Source organism: Hypomesus transpacificus, chromosome 24 (assembly GCF_021917145.1).
Source record: "Hypomesus transpacificus isolate Combined female chromosome 24, fHypTra1, whole genome shotgun sequence".
Taxonomy (NCBI): domain Eukaryota; kingdom Metazoa; phylum Chordata; class Actinopteri; order Osmeriformes; family Osmeridae; genus Hypomesus; species Hypomesus transpacificus.
In genome coordinates, this window is record NC_061083.1 from 5,660,074 (window position 1) to 5,670,765 (window position 10,692).

Genomic DNA, 10,692 nt, shown 5'->3' on the forward strand with positions numbered 1-10,692 from the left:
CTCAGACACACACACACGCACACACTCTCAGACACACACCCTCAGACACCACACACTCACACACACACACCCTCAGACACACACACACACTCTCAGACACACACCCTCAGACACACGCACACACACTGATGGTCGCTGTTGTGTGCAGGTGCCAGTTTGGTCAGAGCCTAAGCTTCAACTCCCTGAGTCACAAGAACCTGATCCTGAACATGGAACCGCTGGTCCCAGCCCTGCCCTCCACCAACGAGTACGAGGAGACCGTTGCAGCAGACCCCGGTACAAAACACACACACACACACACATCCTACAACACACACACACATCCCACACACACACACTACACACACACACAGACAGCCGCCAGGGTTTACGGGCCCTGGTGGCAGGTGTGGGGCAGAGCTGTGATGTCAATGAATCAGCTGTCACGTCCGTCACCCTGGAGACACCAATCACGGGCGCTAAAAATACCCCTTCCCATGATCCTCCCTGAGGATACTGCTCCTGAGAGCACCAATCAGAGACGAGCGCACAGTGACATCAAGGAAAACACCCCTGGACACCAACTTGGGTTCGAGGCAATGAAATCTTAATTAGCACCTGTTTGCGTGGATACTTGGGGACTCTCCGTGTGTGTGTGTGTGTGTGTGTGTGCGTGTGTGAGATGAGGGATGTTGCGTCAGAAGTTTTCAAGTCCCTGACATGAACCCATCCTCTGACTCATCAGTCTCCAGTACTCCTTACTCTGCAGTCATCCACGACACACACCCCTGCTTCCACGGCGGATGGAGGGATGGAGGGCTAGAGGGATGGAGGGATAGAGAGAGAACATCTGACCAGTAGGTCTCATGAGAGGGTCGATTGAGCGATGTGGTTTGGAGATGGTTGCCGAGGGAACCAGATACAGAGCGAGGGAGGAGAGCGGGGAAGGAGAGGAGGAGGGTTAAAGGCTGGTAGAAAAGGCGACAGAAGTGGTTGGGAGTCATAAGTCATAAGAGTCACTAGAGAGAGCGGAAGAAAGATCATTTCTGGAAGAGATGGATGGGGAAAAAGAGGAGGAGTGAGGCTTAGCCGGAGGTAGAACCCTGGGGGCTGGTGGGGGTGTCTGTCTCTCCCCCCTCCCCCTCTCCATCCTATGGGACCCCACCTGCCAACAGACCTGCTCCAGTGAGACAGTTTCTCATCCAAGACTTCACCTCCAGAATTGACGGTCCTCCCCTTTAAAAGGGATCAATTTAAATCTTGGCCAGGTGTCAAGGAGCTGCCATGGCGACCATCTCATCTGTCACCGGTTGGTTAGCGCTGGAGGACAAGGAAGCTGTCACGGTCTTCAGACCACGAACGTTGCTGCATCACTTCCTGTCCCAATGATTTGAATACAGTAAATTTATCTTCTTCTTCTTCTCCTCCTACATCTCTCCATCATCTCTCCCTTCATCCTCCCTTCTTTTCTGATCTAATTCTGCTATGAGGGAGTCAGACAAACACACACACACACACACATACACATTGTAACACAGCAGGGATGGATTTGTGGAAAGGAAGTGTTTGAAGGCCTGATGAATGGCCTGGGAGCTCAGAGGATGATACACAGATGATGATATGTCTGCCTCAATAGGGGGATGTTTGTGTATGTAAGTGTTTTACTCTGTGTGTGCATCAGTGTTCCAGTGTGTGGGTGAGTGTGTGCAAGTGATTGAGAGAGACAGAGGGGGAGGGAGAGATTCTGAGACCGAGAGAGAGGGAGTGACATAGATGGAGACAAAAGGGGGAATATAGAGATAAAGAGAGGGAGACCGTGAGAGAGAGAATGTGAGAGAGAGAGACAGAGTTGAAATGTGTGTGTGTTTGTGTTTGTGTGTGTGACAGAAAGAGAGACAGAGGGAGGTGCCCCTCGACTTGGTGTAATCAGTAGAGATTAGCTGGTCCTCTCTCCCAAGACCAGTGGGGTAAAAATAGGACCTCCTGCTTTTGGGTTGATCCTCCTCTAATGCCCTGTCTTTGCGAACCCTGTTGACATTCAAGTCATCTGGGGAAGGCCTGGTGTGTGTGTGTGTGCGTGTGTGTGTGTGTGCGTGTGTGTGTTGAACCCCAGCACTGAGCTCATTGGACAGCCAGTGTGTGTGATAGTGTCGTTGCTGCTAGTCTGTAAGGAGGAGCCAGAGGGAGATAGCACGAGAACCATGGAGGTTCTGGAGCACAGGAACGGCACAGACATGCTGGTCGGGGGGAACGGGGTCTTGGGGGCGCCCCCTCTGGGCTGCTGCGGGGCCAAGGGGGTGCTGGGCCTGGAGACGGAGCCGAGACGGAGGTCAGGGCTAGGGCTGGGGGGAGGAGAGGAAGAGGGCGACCCAGGACTGGGGCTGGAGCTCGGGGGAGGAGGGGCGGAGAGCGACCCAGGAATGGGGCTGGGGCAGGCTGGGGTGCTGGAGGTGGCGCCGGGGGGAGAGGAGGCGGGGGGTCTGGAGGGTGCGGAGGAGCAGACAAGTGTTGGAGCGGACGCCCTGAGGTGCCAAGTGAAGATCACCACGCGACACAGCCTGCGGCTGCGCGTGGCCAATCACACGGCCCGGGACGTCTACATCCGTCTGCTGGGGCACGGTGGGCGCGTCTCCGGAACTGGTAGGGATCTCAAACCCACGACTGTAGAACAACGGAACCTAAGTACCAGCCAGTGGGGATTAGAACTGCAGAACGAGAACTAGCTGTGTGTGTGAGAGTTTGGCAGTTATAACTGTAGTTTGTTAGTGGCACCCAGATAGAGAGCCAGACTAGGGTAGATAAGGGGGCATGCCTCAACACACAAGAGGCCTCTCAAATGGTAGCTTCCATACTGCCTCTCTGGTGTGGGTGTGTGTGTGTCTGTGTGAGTGTGTGTGTCTGTGTGAGTGTGTGTGTCTGTGTGTGATAGGGCCTGTTATTCAGCGATGATCCTGTTCAGCATGCCTGTGTGCTGTGGCTCTATAAACTGTGACATTAATGAAGGCTGTCTGAGGGCCCTAACTGGCTGCTTGTTTACAAGGATTCTAAACAACACAACTAGAGATGTGAAGGAGAGTCTGATTGTTGTTTAAGCACTGTGTGTGTGTGTGTGTGTGTGTGTGTGTGTGTGTGTGTGTGTGTGTGTGTGTGTGTGTGTGTGTGTGTGTGTGTGTGTGTGTGTGTGTGTGTGTGTGTGTGTGTGTGTGTGTGTGTAAGAGAGAGAGAGAGAGAGACAGCTAGTGTTTGTGTGTGTGTGACAGAGGGCCTGTGTGTGTGTTTAGAAGTGTACAGTAATCTAAGAGCTTCCAGCCTATCACCTGATCCTGAGAACAGGAACCACTGTGATGACATTATGTACTGCTGACCTAACAACAGAGGAGGAGAGAGAGAGAGAGAGAGAGAGAGAGAGAGAGAGAGAGAGAGAGAGAGAGAGAGAGAGAGAGAGAGAGAGAGAGAGAGAGAGAGAGAGAGAGAGAGAGAGAGAGAGAGAGAGAGAGAGAGAGAGAGAGAGAGAGAGAGAGAGAGAGAGAGAGAGAGAGAGAGAGGCAATAGCAAATGAAGAATAGTCTTTCTCTCCCTCCCTCTCTGCCCTCTTCTCTCTGAAGTCACTCGCCGACATCATTGTTGATGGGCTGTTTCCATGGCACCCGTCATCTCTTGTTCCTGTACAGTCCTCCATCACCCACCACCACCACGCCATCCTCTATTTCTGTTCTACAGATTTCCTCATGTTGGCATGGTTACAGGGAGGCCGGGCTGGGTCTATGTGTGCTTGACTATAGACATGCTGCCCGGTACCACAACACAGAGAGAGAGAGAGATAGAGGGAGGGAGGGAGGGAGGGAGAGGGACAGAGGGAGGGAGGGACTCCAGCAGCTTAAGACACACCCCTGCCTCATGTGTGAGTCTCTAGCTGGGCTGCTGTCTCCTGCTGTAGGAGAGACGTATAGACTGTCTCTGAATCCCTCGTCACTGGACACTTAGCCCTGAGCAACGCCTTATCCACAGCAGCAAGACAGCTGGGCCTAATTTTAGAACACACACACACCCCGCTTTATCCTGTGTGCTTAGGCGACAGGACGTCTAAACTGCTGAGCATAAACCAAGGAGTATTTAGCACCCCTGGAGCATACACCCATACACAACCACACACACACACACACCCACACACACACACCCACGCACCCACAGTCTGTTCAGGGGGTCTTCTTGTAGTGTCTGCAGTTGGTGGGTAATTGGCCTTTATGTAATCCATGTTATCGGCTTCTTGACAGGTGTGTCAAATGCTTGTCTGTTTTTGTTCCAGCCCATCTGGGACCAACGTACTGTTTTATCAGGATTGATAGCTGAACATGTGTGGTGTGTTTCCTGTGTAGAGTTATGTACACCAGACATTTTTAAACCCTGGAACCATAAAAAAAAAAAAAAAAATAAAATAAAAAATAAACTAAACAAAAAATAATAAACTGCTTAATTGATTAGACCGCACTAGTTCCGGTGTAAAAACAGTGTCCTGTTGACAGAGCCTTGTCAGACTGAAGCTGAAAGTGTTACAGGGGCTCCCTCCTGTGGTGAAAATGTCACACTACACCTGGGAACGTCTTTTCCCACCTCTTACCCTCCTACTCCCTCACCTCTCTCGTTTTGTCTCTCTCTACATACATATCCTCATCTCTCTTTCTCTATCCTCATCTCTCTCTCTCTTTCTGCCTCTCTCTCCATACATATGCTTATCTATCTTTTCTCTATCCTCATTTCTCTTTCTTTCTTTCTCCCCCCTCTCTCTCTCTCTCTCTCTCTCTCTCTCTCTCTCTCTCTCTCTCTCTCTCTCTCCTTCCTCCCTATCCGTTTCTCTCTATCCTTGTCTCTCTCACTGTCTTTCTCTCTGTATCCTTGTCTCTCCACCTGTCTCTCTCTCTCCTTGACTCTGTTTCTCTCTCCCTTCATCTGCAGGTCTGTCTGCTCTGAAGGACTCGGTCCACCTGTCCCCTCTGAAGCCCTCGTCCGCAGAGGTAGAGCTTCAGGGCATGGAGGGCAGTGGCCCCGCCCCCGCACCCCATGCTGGGGAGGAGGAGCCTCCCCCCCGAGGGGAGGGGCAAACCCATGAGGGGAGGGGCCACCACGAGGAAGAGGAGGACGAGGAGGAGGAGGAGACGAGCAGAGCGCTGACCATCTCGGAGCTGGTATACAGCCCCTGTGCCAGCATGCTGCCCACGCCCGTGGATGACGGCCAGGGGGGCGTCGACTTCCTCTTCCAGAGACCCACCCACAGCCCCGCCCGTCTGCTGAGGGAGCTCCACGCCGACCCCGAGATCCAGGCTCAGCTCGCGGCTGAGCGGGAGCGCGACCGCGCCTACGAGCGAGCGCGGCGTGCCGGCCGCAGCGTGCTGAGCAGCGGGCTCCGCCTCCTCGCCGGGAATGAGCGCGTCAACGCCTGCGTGCTGAGCGCCGCCCGCCTCGTGGCCGTGGTCGCCGCGGTGTTCCTGGTCGCCGTGCCGACGCTGCTGCTCCTGCTGGAGTCGGACCTGGACGTGTCGTTCCTCCACGAGATCCGGCAGACGCCCGAGTTCGAGCAGTTCCATTACGAGTATTACTGCCCCCTGAGGCGCTGGGTGCTCTGTAGGATCACCATGGTGATGGAGAGGCTGGGGGTGGACTGAACACACACACATACACACACTGGGGGAGACTGGAGACCTGGGATGGGGAGATGGAGGGGTGGAGAGATGGAGAGATGATGGGGTGGAAAGATGGAGGTATGGAGGTGTGGAGAGATGGAGGGAGGACTTGAAAAGAAGGAGATTGGAGGAGATGGAGTGATGAGGGGGATCAACGATACACACTTTAGGACCTATAGGTCAATAGGAAGGAACAATAGGACCTAACGCAAAAGGGATGGAGTGACGGAGGACAGACATGAAGAATGGATGGAGGGGAGACTGTTGGCAGGACAGGAAGAGGGGAAGGGCGGAGAGAAAGATAGAGGAGGAGTGAAGGAGAATGAAGGTTACTGTCATTCTGCAGGACACACCTGGTTTCCTCTCTCTCCTGATGCTGACACACTGATGGTTCACCTTGATTGGCTCTGCTCTTAAGAGTCGAGCTTCTGATTGGCCTCAGACTCTGTCAGTCATGATGAAGTGGGCGGGAGACGAGAACAGCCAGCCAACAGCTTCAGCCCATAGATCGACGAAAAGAGCATTATTGATTTACAATGAGATGAAAAGTTGTTTTTAATGTTTTGTACATTTTTATGTGATGCAAGTATTTCAGGATTTTTTCAGTCAGAGGATCTACTTTACCTTTAAAAAAACACAAGAAAACCAGTTTATTGATGCTATGGGTTGAGGGGGGTGAGATTAAGCTATTTTTGAAGACTACAGCCGATTGGTTACCCGGGTTTTACTACAAACAAACAAACAAACAGTAGAGCACAATCTTTTACACCACAGATGAACTGTCACAGATTACCTGATGTCATTGGAGGACTGGAACAGGAAGAGCTGATGTGATTGGAGGACTGGAACAGGAAGAGCTAATGTGATTGGTTGACTTTGTCTGTGGCTAGACAGCTGTTTGTGTTACTGAACTCTTGTTGTCAAAATTACGACTGCTTTTGTGTCCCCTAAATGTGTTTAACCCAACAACTGGATTGATAGAGGGGAAAGTATTAGGGAAAACATTTCCTGTTCTTATCTGGCCACAACCAATGAGAGGATAATACATTTCAAAGGTAAAATGTAAATATGATAAGTAGTATGATGCCTGCTGAAAATGAGGCCAGTGAAGAGAGGAGTGCCTCATGTCTATTTAACCAATTGCAACGAGTTTATGATCAAAGTAAATACCGTACAATTGAGAATAGTACATCCAAAGTCCCCTAAACAAGGGCCAAACTTGAGTCAAACTCACCCCAAAATCGTTAGTTAGATGTGTCTGTCTGTGTCTGTGAGTAGAGAGAAGAATGTTTATTTGGACTTGAGGTACGGTCTATAAATGTGGCTCTTACACTCAGGAAAGGATAGAAGCTGTCTGATCATCCATATCTCTGTGTATGTGCGTGCGCAAAAAAAAAAAAAAGTACAAGCTAAAACAATCCATCTACCCATGTATCATACTTCCTGTTACCAATGCATACATTAACCTCATTGTGAATATATTCCAGAACTCATAGGACACTCGTCATAATGTATATTGTCTACAGGTTTATAGCCATAAATGTTATGAAAGCACTTCTCTGGACAAGGCTGATGTGCCTCCAGCAAAGAAAACTAACCAAATGGCAGTTAGTGAACTCACAGTATATGCATAGGCTACTATATCAGTCTTTACCTCTGTTCGCAAAGTCGTGGATTTTGCTAACAGCCTGAAAGCGCTATGCTGAAAGTTTGCCATTGAGACTTGTCTTTTCTCATTGAGTATCACCACAACGGGCCCTCTCATTTCAGCCTTTGTGTAACCACAGGCGTTGTCTTGTCATCATGTGAAGATAATGTATTATGTGTACGTGGGAAACAAATGACAAGGCTTTACCTTAACGGGTTGTTTATGATATAATATAAAAAATATGATCTATTCAACCTAGGGTAGGGCAGGCGTATGATTCCATTCCGTCTCCGGTCACGCTCACTACTCCCCGTTTAGTACGCTACTGTTTTCGGCTGTGTTCTGGGCAGGTCTGCTTTGTAAATACTGTTTTATAGAAGAGACACATGCGTACAGACGTATAGTCTCTTTCTTTATGTTATTTTCCTTGTGGCGCTGTCTCTATCAAGCCAAGGCTATTGTGAGGTAGCTTTCATTTAGATGCATGCGTGACGTTAGTGTTAGGTTATAGTCAGACACCGCCTGTCTACTAGATTACCATTGCCCAAAAACGTAAATAGTTACGCCAAATTAATTTCGAAAGAACACAAACTCGGTGCATCCATGGATCGTATACCAATGGCTTTTCAAGTAGAGGCACATAGGTAAGTAGACTTGGCCTGGCTGTTTAGCGTTCTTTTGGTGGAACCCTTTCAGACGCCAGACGCTGTAACACATGACCTCACTGCCAGCCGTTAACAAAAACTGTTGTGACAAAGTTAAAACAAAGTAGTTTGATGTTGTTTCGGGGTATTTTATGGTTCAGTTATTCCTTGTTTTAGGTTGTTGGTAACTATATCAGTGCAACTTGTTTGCTGCCAGGCCAGATGACAAAACACATTTTGGGAAAAACGAACGCATCGATCCGCGCTTTCAATCTCGCATCAGGTGGCTAATAGCAAACAGCTAACCATTGAAACGAGCATGATAAAAAAATAAAAAAATAAAATAAAAAAACGACAGCCGTATGAATATTACACGAATATGACAACAATAAAGGCATTAATCATTCTGAAAACGATGGGTGACGTTCTAAGACCTAATGACACTGTAGCATTTAACCGCGTAGCTTCTTGATCTATCAGCCGTTTTATTTCTTTTGATTGATTTTTCTTAGAAAAAGTGGAAAACCATTGAAGAACCTCTTTTATAATCCTCTGAATGTTTCTTCTTCTTTAGTTTTTTTTTACAAACAGCGAGCATTTGAAATACATTGAGTGATGACTCTCCTGATTATAACTGTGAGCAAAAAATAAAACACGTGGGCCTAATCACAAACTGATGTCAACCACCAAAACTTTGATTGAAGTATCAGAAGATGCCATCAAGGTGAACACCGTCAAGATGGACACATGCAAAACATCGGGGCTCAATACACAGCATTAACCAGATACGTATTTATATGGGAAAAGGCCCCATACAAATAATTCCAAACACAGTTTCCACATGTTTGTTTATTGAAATGTCCGTGAAATGTGTCCATACCTATGGTACAGACTACAAAAAAAACGAAGGTGCAGTTTTTTCCCCTAGATTATGTCAGTGTTGAATGGGCATGTGGCGTGCTTGCACGGATAGCATCGTAACTCTTCGGTCGCTGTTTATTATCTTTCTCCGTTTGTTGGACTTGTTTTGTCATTTCACTCTCTTTAAAAAAAAATAAAAAAAACACAACTCTGGGAGAATTTGACGGATAGAAAAAAAATATTCAGCGTTCAGAACACCTGTGCAAAACCAAGCCTTACGAACTAACTTTGTAAAATCAATTTTGAATGTTTATATGTTCAAAATAAAAAATATGGATTGTTTTATATGTTAATACTGCCACAATAAAGCCCTCAAATGAATATATATTCAAAACAATGGTTTGTTTCATTTGATAATTTTGTGAAGTATTCTCTTTGTAATTCCTCTACAATCATTGAGTCAATCCTAGTCTTCATCTTAATTGATCAATTTTGCACTTATTTGATATTTGTATACAGTATGCATGTCATATGTGGTTTGATTGACTGCGTTAGTGTGCTCACAGTAGTCATAAACATCATGAGAGTGTTTACTTACGCTCTCCAAGCACTTGCGTTTGATGTCGCTATGGAGACTTATACCTGAGGCCGCTGGGTAGTATTTTTGCAACACTTTGATCCCTTGGTGGACGGTTTCCCTGTGTTTTGTTTCCATGGAGATCAGTGTGTGTCAGCCACAGAGCTGGAAAACTGAGACTGCGAGAACCTGTGGAGGAGAGAACAGTATAGGAACCACAAGGATTTATTATTATTCCTAAAAACCGGCGTAACTGATACGATAACAAAACGACACATCAGGTTTGTGAACTGTAATTCGGTCGAGAGGAATCTAAAGTGCAGCAGAGTGTGACTAAAGCGTGCGTTAGGACCCAGAGGAATGCGGACAGCTTCATCAATAATAGAGAGGCCAGAGGTATGACTGACAGACACGGCAGGGATGTGGGTGGGCAGTCTCCCAAGAGAGAGGCCCCAGAACTAGGGCATGCTGGGAGTTGTAGTTCCAGTACCTCCCTGGGGCTGGACCTGCGTGTTCTGGAAGACTCACTCCTCACAGAGAAACAGAAGCTGCGGATCGTACTGAACTGGGCTCAGAACGTCCTCCGAACCGGCCCTGAGGACGAACAGAACCCGGCCAGAACCAGACGGACTGCTCGGAACTTGGAGAACTCGAGGAGTACACTCTCACCTTCAGAACCGCTTCCCTGGAGTGTGGAGAACCAAGCCCAGGCCTGCTCACCTCAAAGCAGTGAGACTCCGCTAGGACCAAACAAGCTCACCAGACCACCTCCACCCCACCACGCACACCACACACAGACCACCACGAATGACCCGGATTCCCAGTCGAAGACCAAGACCACGTCTCGTGTCACTTCCTGTAGCAAGTCAAGTGACAGTATCCTAGTGTTGCCGAGCTACGGCCTTCCCTCCAGGTCACCTGACCTCTCGCACTCCCCCGCTGCCTCTGGAGTGAGCTGGGTAAAGGGCGGCGAAGTTCACGGTGATAGCTTACAAACTCAAGAAAAGCACAACGTAGTTAAAGAACAGGAGGAGGCGGAACACACCGCACGATTCAAGAACATCCACAGAGAGAGGAGAACCAGTAGCGTGAGAACTGAGGACCAGAACCCCGGTTCTGAGTCGGGGGTGACCCCGGGCCCTAGTGTGTACGAGGAGTACCTTGTCTGTCTGTCTCGTTTGGGCCGCGTCAGACCAGACCACAACCAGGACGTCACTGGCAGGTCGGAAAAGGGTCAAAACGCATCGACTGGTGACAGAAGAAGTACGACGCTGGTCGGCACGGAGACCAGACTTGGTGATGTCA

The 10,692-nt window shown here is 48.8% G+C and overlaps 2 protein-coding genes across 2 annotated transcripts in view; both read left to right on the forward strand.

Moving 5' to 3' along the window:
* frmd3 (FERM domain containing 3) overlaps window positions 1-9,204 on the forward strand; it is a 31,971-nt gene extending 22,767 nt beyond the window's left edge. Inside the window, exons 13-14 of the mRNA XM_047048631.1 lie at window positions 149-276; window positions 4,933-9,204. Coding sequence (XP_046904587.1) covers window positions 149-276; window positions 4,933-5,639 — 835 coding nt within the window. The 3' untranslated portion in view covers window positions 5,640-9,204. The remainder of the gene's footprint in view (window positions 1-148; window positions 277-4,932) is intronic.
* A 581-nt stretch (window positions 9,205-9,785) lies between these two features.
* LOC124486895 overlaps window positions 9,786-10,692 on the forward strand; it is a 6,183-nt gene continuing 5,276 nt past the window's right edge. Inside the window, exon 1 of the mRNA XM_047048775.1 lies at window positions 9,786-10,692. This exon is cut by the window's right edge and continues 417 nt beyond it. Coding sequence (XP_046904731.1) covers window positions 9,786-10,692 — 907 coding nt within the window.